This window comes from Perognathus longimembris, chromosome 3, assembly GCF_023159225.1.
Source record: "Perognathus longimembris pacificus isolate PPM17 chromosome 3, ASM2315922v1, whole genome shotgun sequence".
Lineage (NCBI taxonomy): Eukaryota > Metazoa > Chordata > Mammalia > Rodentia > Heteromyidae > Perognathus > Perognathus longimembris.
Window position 1 is genome coordinate 66,127,111 of NC_063163.1, and position 22,050 is coordinate 66,149,160.

General features: G+C 52.7%; 1 protein-coding gene across 1 annotated transcript in view; it reads right to left on the reverse strand.

The window, feature by feature from the left end:
- The window catches only part of Adgre1 (adhesion G protein-coupled receptor E1), a 39,353-nt gene extending 18,320 nt beyond the window's left edge, over window positions 1–21,033 (reverse strand). The window contains exons 1-15 of the mRNA XM_048340624.1: window positions 20,999–21,033; window positions 20,567–20,686; window positions 17,561–17,622; window positions 15,680–15,826; window positions 13,728–13,883; window positions 11,932–12,078; window positions 11,328–11,465; window positions 11,086–11,235; window positions 9,918–10,006; window positions 8,388–8,524; window positions 6,428–6,543; window positions 5,215–5,334; window positions 3,680–3,879; window positions 1,542–1,712; window positions 1–161 (exon numbers count right to left, since the gene is read on the reverse strand). Coding sequence (XP_048196581.1) covers window positions 1–161; window positions 1,542–1,712; window positions 3,680–3,879; window positions 5,215–5,334; window positions 6,428–6,543; window positions 8,388–8,524; window positions 9,918–10,006; window positions 11,086–11,235; window positions 11,328–11,465; window positions 11,932–12,078; window positions 13,728–13,883; window positions 15,680–15,826; window positions 17,561–17,622; window positions 20,567–20,686; window positions 20,999–21,033 — 1,949 coding nt within the window. The remainder of the gene's footprint in view (window positions 162–1,541; window positions 1,713–3,679; window positions 3,880–5,214; window positions 5,335–6,427; window positions 6,544–8,387; window positions 8,525–9,917; window positions 10,007–11,085; window positions 11,236–11,327; window positions 11,466–11,931; window positions 12,079–13,727; window positions 13,884–15,679; window positions 15,827–17,560; window positions 17,623–20,566; window positions 20,687–20,998) is intronic.
- Between the last annotated feature and the right edge of the window lie 1,017 nt (window positions 21,034–22,050).

A 22,050-nucleotide genomic window follows, 5' to 3' on the forward strand; every position in this document is an offset into this window, starting at 1 on the left:
AGACTCTTGGCCAAGAAGAGACACACGCAGAGGTGCAGGTGGAGGTAGGTGTTGCGGTTGCGAAGGGCACGGCACAGCAGGAAAGTGGCGATGGCCAGGGCCAGGCACGCCAGGGACAGGGCGGTGCCCACATGGCTGATGACGTGCAAGGAGAAGTCCATCTGTTGGAAAACAAACCATGGTCGTTCTCAGAATAGATGCTGACTCCTCCTGGGCAGGAGTGGGAATCACTCCCGGAGGAGAGAGTCACAGTGGCCTCATCTCCCGCTGACACTCACAAGGAACTAGATACCACCCATCTCCATTCCTCAGAACCCATCGGCACCCCTCATTCCCAGCTCTCTCTGTCTCTCTCTCTCTCTCTCTCTCTCCCGCTGTATGAGTACTGGGGCTTGAACTCAGAGCCATGTGTTTTCACACTTGGCTTTTTCACTCAAGGCTGGCACTCTATCACTTGAGCCACAGCTCCAACTCCAGTTTTTTGGTGGTTAACTGGAGATAAGAATATCATGGAAGGAAGTGGCGGTGTGGTTTAAGTGGTAGAGCACTAGCCTTGACCTGAAGAGCTCAAGAACAGCACTGAGGCCCACAGTTCAAGCCCCATGACTGACAAAAAAAAAAAAAAAGAATATCATGGAATTCAGGTGCTGGTGGCTCATGCCTGTGATCCTAGATCCTCAGAAAGCTGGCCCCAAACCTGCCTGGGCAGGAAAGTACTTGGAGACTCTTATTTCCAACTATCCACCGGAAAACTGGAAGTAGAGCTGTGGCTCAAGTGGTAAAGTGCTAACCTTGAACAAAAGAACTCAGGTTCGGGCCCTGAGTTCAAGCCCCACAAAAGGGAAAGAAAGAAAGAAACAGACAGAGAGAGAGACAGAGAGAGACAGAGAGAGAGAGAGAGAGAGAGAGAGAGAGAGAGAGAGAGAGAGAGAGAGAGAGAGAGAGGTGGGGGGAGGGAGGGAGGAAGGAAGGAAGGAAGGATATCATGGACTTTCCTGGTCTTAGCTGGCTTCAAATCACCATCCTCTGATCTCAGCCTCATGAGTAGCTAGGATTATAGGCATGAATTACAAATGCCCAGCTCCAATTGTGCAACATACAAAATCCACCCTTTGTATCGATGGGGCTGGACACCTACAAACTACTATTCCCAGAGTCTCTTGAGTGTAATTTAGATTCTCCAATGAGATACTCCCATGAGAGTCTGGGAAGGAAGGAAAGAGGAAGACAGCAGCTCTCTGCAGGTAAAATGAGCTGGGTCTTGACAGCTCACACCTGTAATCCTAACTACTTAGGCTGAGATATGAGGATTGTAGTTCAAAGCCAGCCTGGGCCATTACCTCTGAGAGACCATTATCTCCAGTTAACCAATACAAAGCTGGCCTGGAGACATGGTTCAAATGGTAGAGCACCACCATGAGCAAAAAAGCTGAGCAAGACTATTGGGTTTCAAGTGGAATCCTTATTACTAGCTACAAAAAAAAATCATCAGTAGATTTTAAATCAGATAAGGGAGTCAGAGAAGAGACCGCAGTACTTACAGTGAGCACCCCAGAAGCCATGATGATGGCCAAGTTGGCCATCTGGTGACAGCTACAGACTGTGCGCAGTTCAGATGCTTCTAGAATCACACAGCCAGCTGGCGTCCACCTCCCCTCCTCCCCATCAGTGCTCCAGGAAACACAGATGGGCTTCTCAGACTTCTGCTTTGGCTGCAAGTACCAAAGAACAAGTCCCCTGAGAACTCTTCTCCAATGGAGTCCACGGGACCAAACTCAGAGCCACATGGGGCTAAGCCATGTGCTATGCTCCAGAGCCTCTAGGGATACTGTACTGTGGTTTGTGCTGATGGGGCCTGCCAGAAATTCACTCACTTGCGCCATCATTCTCTGCACCTCTGTGTGTGTGTGTGTGTGTGTGTGTGTGTGTGTGTGTGTGTGTGTGTTGGTTGTGGGGCTTGAACTCAGGGCTTAGGCGCTGTCCCTGAGCTCTTCTGCTCAAGGCTATCACTCTACCACTTTGAGCTATAGCACCACTTCCAGTTTTCTTGTGGCTAACTGGAGAAAAGAGCCTTGCAGACTTTCTTGCCCAGACTTGCTTTGAACCCTTATCCTCAGATCTCAGCCTCCTGAGTAGCTGGGATGACAGGTGTGAGCCACCTCACTCTGCTTTCACTGGGCACTAATGTCATACCTTCAGAAACTGTCCATTAGTAAGAGAGGTGGTCCTGCCTCCAGCAAGAACACTTGACAATGGAAGAATGAATATGAAAAACGTGCACAGAAAAAAATTCTTTTTTTCTGAGTGTGTATCAAAATAACAATATGTTGCCAGGTGCCAGTGGCTCATGCTTGTAATCCTAGCTGCTTCAGGAGGCTGAGATCTGAGGACTGGGGTTGGAAGCCAGCCGGGGCAGGTAAGTCCATGTCACTCTTCCCTGCAACTAACACCAAAAAGTTGGAAGTGGAGCTATAGCTCAAGTGGTACAGTGCCAACCTTGAGTGTGGAAAAAGGCGCAGTGCCTGGGCCTTGTGTTCAACCTCCAGTCCCCTCCCCCACCACAGGACAATGTATCTGAAGAAGCAGTGACAGGTGCATAAGTGAAGGCTATTGGAAGGAGGTGGACTTCCATGGAGGGGCTGCTTTTTAAGGGTCCTCTCTCTCTCTGCTCCCAGGTGAGCAGCTCTCCTCCCTCTGGGCCTTCAAGCCATGATGCTCTGCCTCCTCAAGCCAGAAGTCCAGAGCCTGGAACTCTGTGATGGAGCTAGAGGAAATCTTCCCTCTGGTGAGGCTGATCTGTCCTGGAGAGACCACAGCTGACTAACATCACAGGAGACCAGGTGCGTGGGGACAGAAACACGGCCCTCCTGTATGAGTTGATATCCAGATACAAACAAATCTAATCTTTCTCCTGGCTTCTGATAAGAGGTTACTGTGGGGACTGTCACGTTGTGTCCCTTGGCTGGACTGACGTCGACACCCTGATGGTAATGTTTGGCCCAGTGTTTCACATGAGGTCGCCATGGAGAGAAACAGGTGAGAAGGATGTGTCCGCATGATTCTTACAATGAAACCTATGATTGTTTCAAACGAAAAAGGGTAAATTTTTTTCTTCAGAAAAAAGGAATTATGGAGCCTGGCACTGGTGGCTTACACCTGTTATCTTAGCTACCGAGGAGGCTGAGTAGCTGAGGATCACGGTTCGAAGGCAGCCAGGGTAGGAAAGTCCCAGAGACTTATCTCCAATTAACCAGGAAATCGGAAGTGGTGCTGTGGCTGTAAGTGGTAGAGCGCCAGCCAGACTGAAGCAGAAAAGCTCAGGGTCAGCGCCCAGGCCCCGAGTTCCAGGCTCACAACAGGGGAAAAGCAAAGTGCTGTATGTGTACCTGTGTGTGTGAATGTGTGTACGCCCACATGTGTGGGACTGCATGCACGCGCATCTGTGCATGCATACCTGTGTGCCTGTGCCTGTGTGTGCGTGCCTGCGTGTTTGCACATGCGCGGGCCTGCATGCAGCTGCACCTGCGCGTGCGCATGCGCCAGTGTGCGCGCTAGGCCGTCTGAGTAACTACGGGGCAAGTGGCTTCTGTGTCCCCCTCTCACTCGGGTCTCCCTGGCGGGGCGGGCAGGGCCCCTGGATCCCGGGGTTCCCGGGGCCCGGCGAGGCCGCTCCGCGCACCTGCACGTTCTCCAGCGTGTAGACGACGGGCTCCGCGAAGCCCTCCTTCTTCTCCCCGGTCATGATGGCCCCGACCACGCGGGAGCTCATCCGCAGCGGTCTCCCGGCGCCGGCCCCGGCGCCCCGAGGGTCTCGGAAGAAGCGGGCGTCCAGAAGCGACTCCATGTGCGCGAAGGAGACAAAGGCCACGCCCGTGGTGCCTACAGCAGGCGGCACACGTGACCCCACGCATGCGCCCAGGCAAGCGGCCGCAGGCAGTGTGCGCTCAATAGGTGGCACACATGACCCCGCGCGTGCGCACAGGCACACACGCACAGTATACAGGCGCATGCAGCAGACACGCATGCACACACAGGCATGCACAGGTACTTTGGACACACGCACAACTACTCATATATGTGCACACACGGGCATGTACAGGGACTCATGTCCACGCACATAGGAACTCACGCATGTGCACACACGGACATGCAGGGTACTCACGTGCGCGCACACACACACATTCACACATGCACACGCAGGCACACACAGGTTCTCATGCATGTGTGCACACAGGGACTCATGCATGCACGCGCACACAGGTACTCACATGCAAACACACGGGCTCTCACAGGTACTCACACAGGTGCATGCACGGGTTTTCGGCACACAGGCACATGCCTGTCATCCCAGCAACAACTTTGAAGCCTGAAATGGGTCGTGACTCGGGGGCCTTTGGGGGGGGGGGGAGCCAGACCGCAATTCCACACATAACCAGAAAAAAGTGTGGCTGGAGGCATGGCTCCACAGTGTGGTGCCAGCCTAGCCAGAGTGAGACCCTGAGTTCAGAGCCCAGGACTGTTCCCTTCTCCAAATAATGTTACACTTGGTAAATGTATGCAGTTCTTTTTCTGTCCATTTTTTAAAACCAAGGAATAAAAGCCTGGCACTGGTGGCTCATACTTACTCAGCTACTCAGGAGGCTGAGATCTGAGGATTGTGGTTCAAAGCCAGCCCAGTCAGGAAAGTCTGTGAGACTCTTATCTCCAGAAGTGGAGTTGTGGCTCAAGTGGTAGAGCACTAGCCTTGAGCAACAAAAGCTCAGGGACAGCGCCCAGGTCCTGGGTTCAAGTCCCAGAACCTATATATCTTAAAGCATATAGTTTATCGTAAAAACATTTTTTTTCTGGCTTCATGAAGCAGGCTCTTGTAATGTAACTGTATCATGGTAACTCACTGCATAACCCAGGCTGGCCTTAAACTCAGGATCCTCCAACCTTGACCTCCTGAGGGCTTTAATTACAGCCGTGTACCACCATGCCTGGCTTAAAATTGCTAGCAATTTTGCCTCCTTTTTTTGTACTAAGTCTTTGAAATACAGTATATATTACATACTGATCAATGCGTTTGAGTCTGATTGAATTCCAGTAGCCAAATTTCCCTGGCAGATAGCAAGTTCTTAGAGAGTCTGGGCCTCTTCTAGTCCCCCAGTCATGAATTCTCAGCCACCTGGGCACCTAGACAAGATCTGGAAGGTCTCGGGTGTGGCCCCTTACCTGCAGACCCTGACTCCTCAATGATAGAGCACCCAATCTTGATCCCGTCACCTTTGGCTTTCAACTGAATGGACACATTGGCCTCATTACATTCTTCATTGATAACTCTGCTCTCGATGGCTGAAGAGACAAGGGCGAGTTTTGTGTGAGGTCACCCACAAAATGGGCCCCACATTTGCTTTCTGCCCAAGAAAGACTACACGTAAGCCACAGAGGCAAGCAAAGAACAAGCCAAGGGCCAATTCCAATGTAGAGAGGAATGCTGATCCCCCCTTAATGACTAGTGGGGGAGACGCCGGCACCAGGCAGGGAGAGGTGTAGGTGAGGCTGGGGAAGGGAGCCTTCCCATCTTATGGTGTGCATCCGCAGAGGATGGGGTGACTGCTACTATCTGGATCTGGGATGTCTCTCCTGTCTTGGAGGTCTTGTCCCCCATCCCAGGACACTAGTGGCAGGTGGTGAAAGTTAACAGGGATGGGGGCCTGGTAGGACGAAGTGATGTCATCTCGGGGTGGGCTTTAAAGGGGATTTGTACACTCACTAAATACACAAGACTCCTGAGAAAGTGCTGCTCACTACTGGTGAAAGTTCACATGAGTACTCCTGGCTCACACCTGTGATCCTAGCTACTCAGGAGGCTGAGATCTGTGGACCAGGGTTCAAAGCCAACCTGAGGAAGAGAGTCCATGAGACTCTTGGCTCCAGTTTAGCAGTAGAAAACTGGAAGTGGAGCTGTGGCTCGATTGGTAGAGCACCAGCTCTGAGCCAAAAAGTTAAGCCTAGGCCTTGAGTTCAAGCCCCAGGACTGGCACCATAAAAGGTGAAAGAGGTCATTAATGAAACCTGTTTTGTGTGAATGTGGGATTTGTTTATTTTATTTATTTTTGGTGCCAGTCCTGGGGCTTGAACTAGGGGCCTGGGCACTGACCTTGAACTTTTTGGCTCAGAGCTGGTGCTCTACCAATCGAGCCACAGCTCCACTTCCAGTTTTCTACTGCTAAACTGGAGCCAAGAGTCTCATGGACTTTCCTGCCCAGCTTGGCTTGGAACTGTGACCCTCAGATCTCAGCCTCTTGACTAGCCTGGGTTCCAGGCCAGGGATTTTGGAGCAGTGGAGCTAGGTGCTGGGTGAGGGAAGCTATGCGCAGTGCCAGGGACAAGGTCGGCCCTCAGAATGGGCCCCACAGGCCCGGCTGGCCCCGATGGCTGTTACCCATGTGCTCTGTCTGGATGGTCTGACTGGCATTGGCAGAGGGCGTCAGCAAGGAAGCCAAGGCGCTGCTCTCCACGCTGGCCAGGAGCACGCTGGCCAGGGCCGACACCCTCCGGCTGGCTGAGGTTGGTCCATGTGAGGCTTTTGCTGGAGCACCTGACCGAAGCTCTCAACCTGACTCTGCAAGAAAAAGCAGGGTGGCCCAGCGATGCCGTTCACAGCAGAACCACCACCGCCCAGGAAGGGAAGTGGGGACAGACACGAGACATGGAGTCCCTAGTGGCCAGACCACAGAGACAGCCGGGGACTGGGAGAGAAGCCTTCCTCACTACCCATTAGATAGAGGATCAATATTCATCACAACAAATACTAATTGTCAATGAAGCATATTCAACCCGAATTAACATTAGTGCTTCCTAATCATATTTATATCAGTCATTATATCCTCTTGTACTAATTAACTGCATTATATCGACGAATCATGTCAACTATTTTATTAATTATGTCATACAAACTGGCTGATTAATTATTACTTATTATGAATCATACCCACATCAAGCAGTTCATTGTCCATTCTTTTTAAAAATATTTATGTTAATATTTTTATTGTTATTAAAAAGGTGATATAGAGAATGGTGAACGTTATGTAAGCCAGGTGAAGAGTACATTTCTTTGCGGACAATGTCATCCGTTCTCTTGCTCTCTCCCAGTCTTTCCCTCCCATCCCACCCCCAAGTTGGATAGTTCATTTCAACATGGTTTCTAGTGAGTACAATCATCATATTGACTGTTAATCATATTAATTGTTTTAACCAATTAATGTAATCATGATAAAAATGACTATTAATTGACTAAATAATTATTCATCAATATTAGTAAAGAGCTCAAAAAATTAAACCCCAGAACATAATCCAACACATAAATGAGCAAGTGAATTGGATGGACAATTCCCCCAAGGAACTACACATTGCCAGCAAATACGGATGGGGGGGTGGCATCCCATCTCACCCCAGTCAGAACAGCCACCATCAAAAGCACAAACAACAACAAGGCCTGTCTCCGTAGCAGCCTCAACACCCTGTGTTCTGGGGCTGTGGGTGTGCACTACCACACTCGGCTTCCAGTGATAGGACAGTTACACAACCACACGCGCAGGGCACAGGTTAGGGGTGCCCGGGGGCAGAAGGGTCAGTTGGGGCTCGGGCGTGGCTCGGTGATGGAGCCCTCTCATAGCAACCCTCAAAAGCACAGGGAAGAGGACTTTTTGCTGCATAACTGGAGATAAGAGCCTTATGCACTTTTCCACCTGGGCTAGCTCTGCACATCAATCCTCAGATCTCAGCCTCCCGAGGAGCTGGGATGACAGGTGTGCGCCTGGCATGCTGGGTATTTTTGAGATAGTGCCTCACTTCCTGCCTGGTGAGTGACGGGCTTATTTACATCTCCCACGAGGCCAGGATGGCAGGCATGCACCAGCAAGGCCAACTATGCATCAAAAAGGAGTCTCAGGGGGCTGGGGATATAGCCTAGTGGCAAGAGTGCCTGCCTCGGATACACGAGGCCCTAGGTTCGATTCCCCCAGCACCACATATACAGAAAACGGCCAGAAGCGGCGCTGTGGCTCAAGTGGCAGAGTGCTAGCCTTGAGCGGGAAGAAGCCAGGGACAGTGCTCAGGCCCTGAGTCCAAGGCCCACGACTGGCCAAAAAAAAAAAAAAAAAGGTTATAAAAAAAAGGAGTCTCAGGAACTTTTCTGCCCAGGCCGACCTCAAACCAAGATCCTCCTTACCACAGCCCCCAAGTAGCTGGGGCTGCCGGTGTAAGCCACCGCACCCAGCTTGTAGCTGCATTTTCATAAATCTGTCAGCCGCAGTGAGTTAAATGCAAACCCACAAGCTAGTCATTATATAAACCCACAAGCCAGTCATTATATAAAGAAAGCTCTCTCTTCCCCCCAGAACAGCACTAAGACATCTCCAGCATGAATGCAGGATGCCAGAGGCTCTGTGGTTACCTTTAGAGACACCGTGCTGGTCTTCTTCTCACAGGCATCATCCAGGATGCTGAAGGTGGCGTTCATGAGTGCACAGAAGGAGACCTGATCCCCAGAAGGAAGATCACCCGTGAAGTGTGCTCATCTGTCCCCCAGGTGCATAACAAACTCACACAGGGAGCCAGCCTGCCCTGGTCTGAGTTCCTCAAGCTCTAAAGTCTCAGGGAATAAATACTCAGCAGATCAACTGGGGCTTGGGGTTAAGTCTCTCTCTCTCTCTCTCTCTCTCTCTCTCTCTCTCTCTCTCTCTCTCTCTCTCTCTCTCTCTCTCCCTCTCTCCCTCTCTCCCTCTCTCCCTCTCTCCCTTTCTCCCTCTCTCTCTCTCTCTCTCTCTCTCTCTCTCTCTCTCTCTCTCTCTCTCTCTCCTCTCTCTCTCTCTCTGTAGTTTTTGGTTGTAAGGTGATTTAAGCTCATTCATTGCACTTGCTAGGCAGGGTTCTGCCATTTGAGCCACAGCTAACTACAGGCCTCACCCCTTACCACGGACCCACGCCTACATCGCATGAGCCACGCCCCTAGTGCTGGAGCCACACCCCCTACCGCTTGAGCTATACCCCATAGCCACGCCCCTACCACCGGAGACACGCCCCCAACTGCTTATGTCACGTCCCCAGCCCCCAGACGAAGCCACACCCATACCACCTGAGCCACGCCCCTACCACCTGAGCCACGCCCCAATTGTTTGAACACTGTGGACCTAGATCAGTATTTTTCACTAGAAGTTGGGAAGTACGGGAGGGCAGAGACGGAGGCAGGTTGGTTAACAAATATTAAATAAGAGAATAAAATCTCAGCTGGGCGCAGTGGCTCCTATCCCTCATCCCTGCTAATCTGGAGGTGGAGTTTAGGAGAATCGTGGTTTGAGACCAGCCTAGGAAAAGTTCTGAAAACTCCATCTTGACAGAAGAAGCCGGGTGTGGTGGGGCACGCCCGTCATCCCAGCTGTGGCAAGAAGCCTCAATCAGACTTTTCTGCCTGGGCAGGCTCTGAGCCTCGGTCCTCCAGATCTCAGCCTCCGGCATAGCTCAGATGATAAATGTGAGCTATTGGAGCCCAGCTTGGAGCATATTCTTGAGAAGGAAGATCATGTCCTTCACTTCCCCTTCTCTGCCCACTCTCTGGGATGCAGTTGTGATGTCCAGAACTGTAGCCAACCATCTTGGACCACAAAGTGAGACTTGCACGGATGAGGAGAAGGAATGGGCTCTGGTTGAGGCCATCATTATTTTTGGTCTTTGTTATCACTGTTCACTTTATGAAGACTAAAGAGAGCAGCGCCCCAAGTGATGCTGTAGCTCAAAATGGTAGAGCTGTAGTCTTGAGTGAAAAAGCTCAGGGACAGCACCCAGGCCCTGAGTTCAAGCCCCACGACTGACAAAGAAAAAAAAAAGTGGGTTCACGGAAAATCTCAAGAATGAAGAACCCTCCAAATACTTACATGCTGGGGCTTCACACCTGACCTGGCTTGGCACCGCTGGACCTGCTCGTTGTCAGGAATCATGTCCTCCCTACACTTAAAGGGAACCCCTAAGGAGAAGGAAGAGCAGTCACTCCAGTCCCCAGAGTCACAGCCAGACAGGATTACGAGGTAAGCCGGGCTGAGCACCGGGGGCTCACGCCTGCCATCCTAGCTACTCAGGAGGCTGAGATCTGAAGATCATGGTTCAAAGCCATGGGCAGACAAAGACTCATAGCTCCAATGAACTACCAAAAAAAAAAAAGGCAGAGGTGGAGCTATGGCTCAAGTGGTAGAGCACCAGCCTTGAGTGAAAAAGCCAAGCAAGTGTGTAAGGCCCTGAGTTCAAGCCCTAATAGGGTTAACAAAAGAAAGAGACAAGGTAGAATGTAGTTCATCACCTGCTGCTTAGAGCCTGCAGTGCAGCCACTGCACAGCGCAGGAGGGCAAACCTGGGAGAGAGAGAGGGAAAGGGTGACATTGTCCAAAAAGAAATGTACTCATGCCAGGCACTGGTGGCGCACGCCTGTCATCCTAGCTACTCAGGAGGCTGAGATCTGAGGATTGTAGTTCAAAGCCATCCTGGGCAGGAAAGTCCATGAGACTCTTATCTCCAATTAACTGTCAGAAAGATGGAGGTGGCTCAAAGTAGCAGAATGCCAGCCTTGAGGAAAAAAAAAAAGCTCAGGGACAGCTCCCAGACCCAGAGTTTCTTGAAGCACATTTCTCAGCGCATTCTTCACTTCAGAGTTGCTGAGTTGCTTCCATTGTGGTTGTTTTTCGTGAGCAGGCTGTGGCTTCTTTCATACAAGGCTTGTTATACTCAGGATTGGGGGACAGATGCCTGGGCAGGGACTGTTAAGTTACTTACTATTTGATATATAGACTATTGAATGAGTAGAGGGTTGAAGGAGAAAGGAAAGGAGGGAGGAAGAGAAGGAAGGAAGGAAGGAATGGATGGAGGGAGGGAGGGAGGGAGGGAGGGGAGAGGGGAGAGAGAAGGAAGAGAAGGTGATAAAGGAAGGGAGGAAAGGAAAGGGAAAAGAACAGAAGAGAAGGGAAGGGAAGGGAGAGGGAAGGGCCGGAGAACCCAGGCATGGGGTAGACTGAGAAGTTTTAAGCCACACGATCCCCTTGCAGAGAACATTACTTTTGCAGCTGAAGTTGCCATGCGCCTGGGAGCCTCCTGGGTTGGCCCGGAAGCCCACGAGGCAGCCACAATGAAAAGATCCCAAGGCATTGGTACAGACAGAATTTGGGCCACATAATGCTGGGTCTTGGGTGCATTCATCAATATCTGCAAAGAATTGAGATACACCCAGAAAGTCAGAGAGATGATGAGAAACCTCTCCCCCTAGCCCCTGGCCTATGTAGCCAACCTCCGCTCACCCATGCATTGCACCTCTCGGTCTGTGAAGTTCTGTTGTCCACTGCTTGGTGTGAAGCCAGCGTAGCAGGTGCAGAAGTGACCCCTGGGGGTGTGGGTGCAGGTTGCATTTGTGGGGCACCCATCTGCACACTCATCTATGTCTGTAGGGCAGTGGGAGGGGAACCTGTTTGTGAGCAGACTCCTCTGTAGCTCATGGTGGGGCTGGCAAGGGTGTGGGTGGGGATATTCGGAGGTCCTGTGGCCCTGGTGCAAGCCTAGACAGTTATGGATCCATTGCTTGCCATTGCCATGAAGTGCTCCGATGTGGTAAACCCAAAACCCATCAGGCAATGGTTCCCAAGTGCAGGGTAAGGAATGGTCCCTAAGCGTGACCAGTGGGGCGCACTTCTAAGTCTTAATGACAGCAGGGCTGGCAGGTGCTTATTTTTCTCTCTTGAGACTTTACTTTTTCGGAAACCAGCAGCCCATGCCAGGGGAAAACCCGCGCCCTGTAGAGAAGCTGCGGTGAGGAGAGCCGGGGTGTCAGCGGCATGCTGGCTAGAGGCCAGTCAGTTTAGACTGCAGAGCCTCCATCCCTGAGCACCTGGTGGTGGGGCTGCTCCCTACCTTCACACTCATCTCCCGAGCCCTGGGGGCTCAGCTGCCCACTGCCAGGCCTCTGCCCCGGGGAGCACACACACTTGTAGCTCCCGGGGGTGTTGTAGCAGGTGGTGAGCGGGGGGCAGGTTCCGAGATCCGCACACTCGTCCACATCTATGGAGGGGCAGACACACACCCAGGCTCAGGGTGTACCCACACCTCCCTTCCTCCTGGGCATGTTGGGGGACACTTCTCAGCCCCCTGCCGTTTGCCAGCTCCATGAGGTATATTCTGGCCCCACATATGGAAGCCCAAAGATGATCAGTTTGCAAAATATGGCTCCAGGAAACAAATAATAAACTACAATGGTCATGTGCTGGTGGCTTACACCTGTCATCCCTGCTACTCAGGAGGCTAAGATCTGAGAATCACACTTCGAAGCCAGCCTAGGCAGAATAGTCCATGAGACTCCAATTAACAACCCCAAACTGGAAGTGGCTCTGTGGCTCCAGTGGTAGAGAGTTAGCCTTGAGCAAAGAAGTTCAGGGACATCCCCCAGGCCCTGAGTTCAAGCCCAGGACCAGAAAAAATGGCTCCAAGTCTTCAAACTCTGGTGCCCCATGCCATGGGCCGTGTCCTAGTACAGGGAGCCTGGTCCCCCAGTCCTGGCATCTCAAGGGGCCAGCTGTCACTCATGTGGCCTTCTGTCTCTGCCTTGAGCCTTCTAAAGAAGGAAGATGCTGCTTGGTAAGGAAGTGCCAGCCTGGCATGGGCTCTGCCTGGCTCCAACACCAGGAGGGAAGAGAAGGAAGAAGAGGAGGAGTAGGAGGAGAGGGATGAGGGGGAGGGGGAGGAGGGAGGAAGGGAGGGAGGGAGAGAGGGAGGGTTAGAGTCTTTCCTGTGTGTTGCAGAATATTCACCAATGTCTCTGGCCTCTACCACTAGATGCCACCAGAACACAGCTCCCTCGCCCACCACCTGTGTGACAATCAAAACTGTCTCTTCACTGGAGATAAGTCCCCATGACTCTCAAGGACAGCCTGACCCACTGCTGCCTCAAGGTAGCCTCTGAGTTCAAGCCCCACTCTCACCCCTTCCCACTGTGCACCCTGGGAAAAGTCACTTCCCCTCTCTGAGCTCCAATCAGCTCCTGGTTCCTTGCTCAGTTGGGTGGTGACTGAGCTGAGCTGCATTGAGGAAGTGACTAGTACAGGCAAGTTGGAGTACGTAGGTGGATGGCAGGTCACATCCCTCGCACGTGTGTGTGTGTGTGTGTGTGTGTGTGTGTGTGTAAGGCCCCATGCCTGGAGCCACCCGAACTCATCAGAAACAAGTGACAAGGGGCTGGGGATATAGCCTAGTGGCAAGAGTGCCTGCCTCGGATACACGAGGCCCTAGGTTCGATTCCCCAGCACCACATATACAGAAAACGGCCAGAAGCGGCGCTGTGGCTCAAGTGGCAGAGTGCTAGCCTTGAGCGGGAAGAAGCCAGGGACAGTGCTCAGGCCCTGAGTCCAAGGCCCAGGACTGGCCAAAAAAAAAAAAAAAGAAAAAAGAAAAGAAAACAAGTGACAAGCACACTGCTGTACCTTCGCAAGCAGAGCCACTGGCAATGAACCCAGCCTGGCAGATGCACCTATAGTGGCCCATGGTGTTGACGCAGCGCGCATGCTCAGGGCAGACGCTGCTGGCCAGGCACTCATCGATGTCTGCAGGGAGAGAAGGGTGAACATGCAGAGCATGCATGGGAGTCTGCAGATACACACATCGCTCCAGGGCTACCTGTCCTCCAGGATCCATGTTGGAGAGCCCTGAAGCATTACCTGCACAGGTGAAGGCGCCGGGATTCCCCAGCGTCCATTTCACCCCAGTGGGAGACGAGAAGCCGGGAAGACAGCTGCAGTTGTATCTCCCCAGGAGGTTGGTGCACATGGAGTGAGGGACACAGCGATCTAGGCCTTCCACACACTCGTCGATGTCTGCATAGACAGAGCAGTGGGGGCAAGAGGGTGGCTCACACCTGTCATCCCAGCCACTCAGGAGACTAGGATCTGAGAGTCCTGGCTGGAAGCCAGCCCAGGCAGGAAAGTCCATGAGGCCCCATGCACTACCAAAAAAGTCAGAGGTGAGGTGTGGTTCAAGGTGTACAGCACCAGCCTTGAGTGAAAAATCTCAGGGACAATGCCCAGGCCCTGAGTTCAAGCTCCAAGACTTACACATGCATGTACACACACATGCACACACACACACACACACACACACACACAGACAAGTCCTGGTAGCAGATTAGATCCCCCCAGCCATGCACTCCCTGCTCAGTGTGATTTTGTGTCCCTCAGGTAAGCAGTAGCATGTGTGTGCCTCCCCTTGAATGCCAGCATGTTTGCAACCATGGTAGAAGCAAAGCTAGGAAATGAAGATGCCATTCCAGACCCAGCCACTGGCGAACTCTCAGTGACTAGGAATTAGGAAAAGAAAGTGGAGTGAAGAAAGGATTGTATATAGATGGGTACATCTAAGGTAGATGATGGATAGATGGTTAGATGGATGGATGGGTGGGTAGATGGGTGGGTAGATGGATGGGTGGGTGGATAGATGGGTGGATGGGTTGATAGTGGGTGGATGGATGGACGGATGGATGGGTGGGTGAGTGGGTGGATGGATGATGGATGGATGGATGGTGGGTAGGTGGGTAGGTGGATGGATAAATGGATGATGGATTGATGGATAAATGGATGATAGATGGATAGATGGTGGGGGTAGTGAGTTGATGGGCAGATGGAGGGGTAGGTGGGTAGATGATGTGTGGGTGGGTGAGTGGGTGGATGGATGATGGATGGCTGGATGGGTGGTGGGTGGATGGATGGGTGGATGGATGGATGGATGGTGAATGGGTGGGTGGGTGGATAAATGGATGATGGATGAATAGATGGTGAGGGGTAGTGAGTTGATGGGCAGATGGATAGGTGGGTGGGTGGGTAGATGATGGGTGGGTGGGTGGATGGATGGTGGGTGGATGGATGGTTGGATGATGGATGGATCGATGGTGGGTGAATGGGTGGATGGGTGGGTGTATGGATAGATGGGTGAATGGGTGGATGGTGGGTGGATGGACAGATGGACAGATGGATGGGTGGGTGGGTAGATGGATGATGGATGGATGGTGGGTGGGTGGGTGGGTAGGTGGATGGATAAATGGATGATGGATGGATAGATGGTGAGGTGTAGTGAGTTAATGGGCAGATGGAGGGGTAGGTGGGTAGATGATGGGTGGGTGGGTGGGTGGATAATGGATGATTGGGTGGATGATTGATGGGTGGATGAACAGATGGATGATGCATGGGTGAATAGATGAATGGAGGATGAATGGGTAAATGGCTGGATGGATGGTGAGTGAGTGGATGGATGGGTAGAGGTAATGAATTGTATGGATGCAGGATAGATGCATATATGGTGGATTTTTAGATGACTGGGAGAATAGGTGGATGGATGGATGGATGGATGGGTAGGTGGATACATGGAGGGAGGGAGGGAGGGAGGGAGGGAGGGGGGGAGGGAGGGAGGAAAGGAAGGAGGGAGGGGTGGATTATGATGTGTGAATGGAATGAACTGTTGGGTGGATGAATGGTGAGTGGGTGGATATATTGGTGGGTAGATAGATGGATGAGCATGAAGGAAAAGAAGAAAAGGAGGGGTGGGCAGTCCCTCCATCCACCACCCAGCCAGCATTGCCGGGTCTTCATCCAATGCTGGTGAGCTGAGGGGCTGAGCTCACCCTCGCACTTCACTGCCGGGCTGCTGAAGCTGTGCTGCCCATTACTGGGCCGGAAGCCTCGTTTGCAAGTGCAGAAGTAGCTGCCCACGGTGTTGGTGCAGGTGGCATAGGTCGGGCACGCAGTGGTGTCCAAACACTCGTTCACATCTAGGCGGCAGAGAAGGCATTCGGCAGGATTAGAGGGGCGGAAAGACGCTACCAGGGGAATGGCAGAGATGGCGGAGAGAAGAGAAATGGCAATCCCATACCCGCGTCCTGGAACAAACTGGTTTGCACAGAGGGTCTTCATAAGGTCACAGAGTTGCAGGGTCAGATCCAGGCCTCTCCCTCACCGGGGGCACAAGATCTGAAGATCAGGGTTCAAAGCCAGCCTTGGCAGGAAACTCTGTGAGACTCTCATCTCCAAGTAGCCACCCAAAAGGCAGAAGTGAAGCTGTGGTTCAAGTGGTAGAGCACCAAATTTGGGTGAAAAAGCTAATAAGAGCGTGAATCCATGAGTTCAAGCTCCAGTACCAGCACAAAAGAAATCCATAGGAAAATAAAATAAATACGAATGTGTCCTTCGTATTGTGGTGGGAAACTGTGTGTGTGACATTCCCCCGGCTCTGGGGTGCTGAGGTGTTTGGTCAGATGTTACTCTGGGTGCCTCTGCAGGGCAGTTTTACGTGAGCTGGACATTGAAAACAAGTAAACCCAGCAAGGAGACACGGCTGCGGCGTCAGGGTCCCTGTCCTACTCGTTGAAGTCTGAGTAGAAATGGAGCGTCAGCTTCTTCTGGCTTTCACCACTGCCAGTCTTGGCACCCGAAGCACACCGCCAGCTCTCCCGGCTCTCAGCTCTTGGGGCTCGGATTTGAGAGCAAACGTTATCCAGGGTCTCCATCTTACAAGCTTTGCTTGACTTTGGGGACTTATACGATTCTGTATCATCTTATGAACTCATTTCCTCTTCCTCTCCCTCCCCTTCCTCTTCCTCCTCCATCTTGGGTGCTTGAACTCAGGGCCTGCGCGCTGCCTCCGAGCTCTTTTTTTCAAGGGTATTGCCCCACCACATCCCCCACTTCCGCTTTTCTGGTGGTTCATTGGAGATAAGAGTCTCACAGACTTTCCTGCCCAGGCTGGCTTTGAACTGTGATCCTCAGACCTCAGCCTCCTGAGTAACTAGGATAACAGGTGTGAGTACCTGGCTGGACTTTCTTTATAATTAAGTGAGGGGGAGGGGGGAATCATCGTTGCCATAGAAACCTGACACATCTGAATGATTGGTGATGCTCCAGATACTTCTTACACACTATGGATTTGACTGTGGGACAAGACATGCATAATCCCCCCCACACACACACACACACTCCCCACACAGAGTGTAAAGGCACAGGAGTAGGTGACCATGCCAACAATAGTAGAGTCTCTGAGAAGGGATTAAATAAGCAGGAAGTAAAAGAAGGTGAGGGAGGGAAGTCTTGTGTGTATGTGTAACGTTCGGATCCTGGGGTGTCACCAGTGCAAAGGCCCTGGGGTAGGACGGGGGAAACAGCAAGGAGCCTGCTTGGCTGGAGAAGCCTGTGTGAGACGAAGGGGCAGAGCGGAAGGAGGGGTGGGGTTGGGAGGGGACAGGGCAGTGGTGATGGGCTCTGGGGGCTGCAGGGAGGACTTGGGCTTTGACCCTGGGGGAGGTGGGAGCCGTGGAGAGCTGTGGGCAGAGGAGGGAGGGACACAGCAATGTGAGGACACAAATGAAAGAGCCTAATAGCAGGAACCAGAGGAAGTACTATTCACCCCCCTCCCACCCCCATCCCCCCTCAGGAAGCTTGCATCTGTGGCTGGACCTCCTGTGGGCTCTCCAGGACAGCCAGGCACCTCGGGCTGCCCTCAGCTGGCTTACCCTGCGCCCCATGTCCTGATGCAGGCAGTGTGGTCACTGCCCAACATGTGCACTGCTGCACCCTGCAGAGAGAGGAAGGGAAACATGGTCTAAGGCTCTACGTGTGTGTGTGTGTGTGTGTGTGTGTGTGTGTGCCCATGTGCGCTGGTGTGGAGCTTGAACTCAGGGCCTGGGCACTGTCCCTGAGCTACTCTTGCTCAAGGCACTCTACTACTTGAGCCATGGTGCCACTTCTGGCCTTATGCTGGTTCATTGGACATAAGAGTCTCACAGACTTCCCTGCCCAGGCTGGCTTCGAACTGTGACCCCCAGATCTTAGCCTCCGGAGTAGGTGGGATGACAGGCATGAGCCACCAGCACCTGGCCTCACTGTCATTGTTAAACATACAGAAGGACAGGACAGGCTGCTGTCAGGCATCATTGAAGGATTCGGAGTTTAAATTAGTCGGCTGGTAACTCACACGCATAATCTGATCTACCCAGGAGGCTGAGATCCACAGGGCTGCAGTTCAAGGCCAGCCCTGGCAGCAAAGTCCATGAGATTCTCCAATTAGTCACCTAAAAAAACCAGATGTAGAGCTCTGGCTCAAATGGTAGAGTGCTATCCTTGAGCAAAAGAAGCTCAGGGACAGTGCCCAGGTCCTGAGTTCAAGCTCTAGGATCAGCACAGAAAAAAAAAAAAAGTGAATTATCCCGACTGGTTCTGAAGTTACCTCTGAGGTCGACAAGTGAGTTTTCAGGACTGTATAATTGTCCTTTCACTTCTAACTGTAGCTCTGCCTTCGCTTGGCCTAGCCGTGATCGACCTCCTCCATTTTCTGCTTATCAGAGGAAAAAAAAATGCTTATTTCTCCTTCACTTCTGCAGGGCAATTTGCTGAGTTCCTTGACCTGAGCCAGCCAGATTTTGCTTCTCAACACTGGGTGTGCATCATCAGGGCCTGCTCTCCCGACCCTCGAGGCTAATGCTGGGAAACCTGCTGGCCGCCTCGCGGGCGTCCCCTGTGAGACCTGAGGCTCTTTTGCTACCAGAATCCTCAATATCTCTCTCTGTCTCTCTCTCTCATGGGTCTTGAGCTCTGGGTCTGGCCGCTATCACTGAGCTCATCAGCTGAAGGCTAGTGCTTTTCCACTTAAGCCACAGCGCCACTTCCGGTTTTCTGGAGATAAGAGTTTCAGGAACTTTCCTGCCCAGGCTGGCTTTGAACTGCAATCCTCAGATCTCAGCCTCCTGAGTAGCTAGGATGACAGGTGTGAGCCACCGGTGTCCAGCTCTAAGAGAAATCTCTTTTTTACAAGCTTGTGATGGATTGACCACAACTTGCCCAGGAGAGAGCCTTTTATTTAGGCTGAGTCTATGCATGAAGGGTTCTGAGAGTTTCCTGGATGTTTGAGTCCCTATCTCTCCCAAGGGACGTTTTTCATTTGATGTGTTTTCTATCCCTTTTTCTGATTGTGAATCTGTCTGATGCTTGCACGACGCAAATTTTGGTTCCTTTTATGGCATTTTGAAACTTCATTTTTCTTTCATCTTCCTCTGTGTGTGTGTGTGTGTGTGTGTGTGTGTGTGTGTGTGTGTGTGTGAGTATTGGGGTTTGAACTCAGAGCCTAGGCACCGTCTCTTAGTTTTTTTGCTCAAGACTGGTGCCCTACCACTTGAGTCACAGCTCCACTTCCAGATTTTTGGTATTTTAATTGGAGATACGAGTCTCACAGACTTTCCTGCCCAGGCTGACTGCAAACCACGATCCCCAGATCTCAGCCTCCAGAGTAGCTCGGGTGACAGGTGTGAGCCATCAGCGCCTGCCTTTGACTTTTTCAGAACACCTGTTGTCTGATTCAGAAATTCTTCTGTGCATGTGGCCCACCCCTCACTTATATGTGCAGGTAGCTTAGAACCCTTCTGGGGCTCCGTCTCCAGGAAAAGTACACCTTTCTAAATGCCTACCAAGGCACTGGCCCACACTGCTGGCACCCGCTATCCATGAAGGAGCTAATGGCTGTAGCTGGGAGGGAGCGCCAGGGCTCTTTACATGCAGGAGGCCAAAAGGGAAGAACCTGATGAGGACTCTGTTACACCCCCCACCGTGACTCAAAGCTAAAAGCTACCGTGCTAGCAGGAAACTTGAGGCAGCAGGAATGATTGTGGACTAAAGGAGCTCAATAATTCTCTCATCGATGAACCTCCCCGTGAGAAAGACATCTTTGAGATGCACAAAAAGAAATTCAAAACCATCACCTGTATGGGAGTCAGTAAAGTAACAACAACAACAACAAAAAGCAGATAAAGGCCCAAGTGTGGTGTGTAAACCCCAGCTACTCTGAGATATGGTTGGTCATCAGGAAAAAGTCTGGTTCAAGGCTAGCCTGGGCAAAAAGTTAGTAAGCCTCCATCACAACCAGCAAGCCGGATACGATGGCATATACCTGTGATCCCAGTGGGTGGCACGGGGTGATTCAGGCACTCCCACTCGCTAGGCCTGAGTTCTGCCTCCTGAGCTGCTCCACAGCCCCGAGGAGGTCCTGGTAACTTCCTGCCTGGCACTTTTGAACACTTCAAATTCTTCTCCCTCGCTAGCACCCGGCTCTGCATCCGACCCCCAGGGCTTCGGGATGTGGGATCCCGGGCCCCCCTCTGTTCTGCCAATGGCTCGGGCCCCCTGGCAGCACCTGTGTGGGGCACTGAGTGGCCTTTGTGTCCACAGAGCCAGGAAGGGTGCTGGGTGCCGGGCTCTGCCACAGGTCCCCATGGCTTCCTTTTTGTCCGCCCCACCCAGGGGTGCAGGCCTGACCTGAGGGCTCCGGGCCTGGGTTTGCTCCTGGCTGGGTCCTTGTGGGCGCCAGACCCAGGTTCAGACACACGATCCCCAAGAAGACCCCCCGACACAGAGCCCCCCGTGTGCAGAGACCCTTCCAGACCTGGAGCCTCTGGCTCTGAGCCTCCCTGCCTCCCTCCTGTCTGCACCCCGGCCCTCGCACCCTGTGTGTCCCCTCCAATCACACTCACCCCAGAAGAGGAGCATCCCAAGGCCCCACATCGCAGCTGCGACTCAAGAGGGGAACCGGGGAGCCTAGTGTACAAAGCTTTTCTTCTGGGGGAAGCAGAGGCGGGGCCGGGGTTGCACAACTGCCCGTGCAGACGCCAGCCTGGCAAACCCCCGACTTTCCCCTCCAGCCTGGTGAGGTGCGCTTTTCTCTCCCTTTTCTGCCCTTTCCCTTTCTCTCCTCCTCCTCCTCCTCCTCCTCCTCCTCCTCCTCCTCCTCCTCCTCCTCCTCCTCCTCCTCCTCCTCCTCTTCCTCCTCCTCCTCTCCTCTCCCATCTCTCATCCCTTTCTTCACTACACCCAGCAAATGAGCCCCCATGTTCTGCACCCCCTCCCCCACGATGAAGCATGTCCTGAATTTGAGGGTCCAGCCTTCCTCATGAAAACAACCTCACCACCATGGCCAGTCAGCAACATCAAACTTGGTCATCGCATCAACCTTCAGAAGTGGGGTTCCCCTCCTCCTCCCCTCCCCCACATATACAGGAAAGGGGGAGGTGCCTTAGCTGAGCACTGGAGGCTCATGCCTGTCATCCCAGCTACTCAAGAGGCTGAGATCTGAGGACCAGGGTTCAAAGGCAGCCCAGGCAGGAAAGTCTGTGAGACTCTTATCGCTGGTTAATGAGCAAAAAGCCAGAAGTGGCTATGGCTCAAGTGGTTTAGCGCCCAGGCACCACGTTCAAGCTCCATGACCAACAGAAGGAGAGAGAGAGAGAGAGAGAGAGAGAGAGAGAGAGAGAGAGAGAGAGAGAGAGAGAGAGACATAGGCTCCCTGAGATTTGAACTCAGGACCCTCTGACCCCAAGGTGTAGCCTCTCATCCATTTCACCTCCAGCCAGCGCCTCCCTCTCCTGAGCACATGCACACAAACACACACACACACACACACACACACACACACACACACACAGAAGCTGGTGGCAAGTCCTGGGCCCCGGGGTCGATTCTGAGACGGGGAGCCTGTGAGGACGGCTGGTGGGAAAGGCCAGCTGGATTGGTTGGGGGGACGAAAGAACCAAGGACGGCCATTCCAAGCTGGGACGGAGCAAGGAAATGAGGTTCTGAGGGTGCCGAGGACGCCTGACCCCCCCCCCCCCCGAGTCAACCCAGCTTGGGGTGAGGGAACCGTGGCTGCAGTGTGTCCCTGAGGAGCCACCCCAGGGCCCCCTGGCTGGGCCCGCAGGCGGCAGGCCGCTCCGGCTGACAGAACGGCACTGAAGCTCTGATTTCAGCTGCGCCCTCAGCCCATTTGGCTTCAGCTCTTGGCGGTGGTGGTGATGGTGGGGCCTGCGATTAGGGCCCAGAGCCAGCCGGGACTAGGAGGCTCCTGTTGACACCGCTGGAGTAGCCGGGATTCTAGACGCCTGTGGCCACACACAGCTCATGTGTGAAGACGAGGCCTCCCTCTCTTCCCACTCCCAGCTCCCCTGGAAGCCTGAGCCTCCCA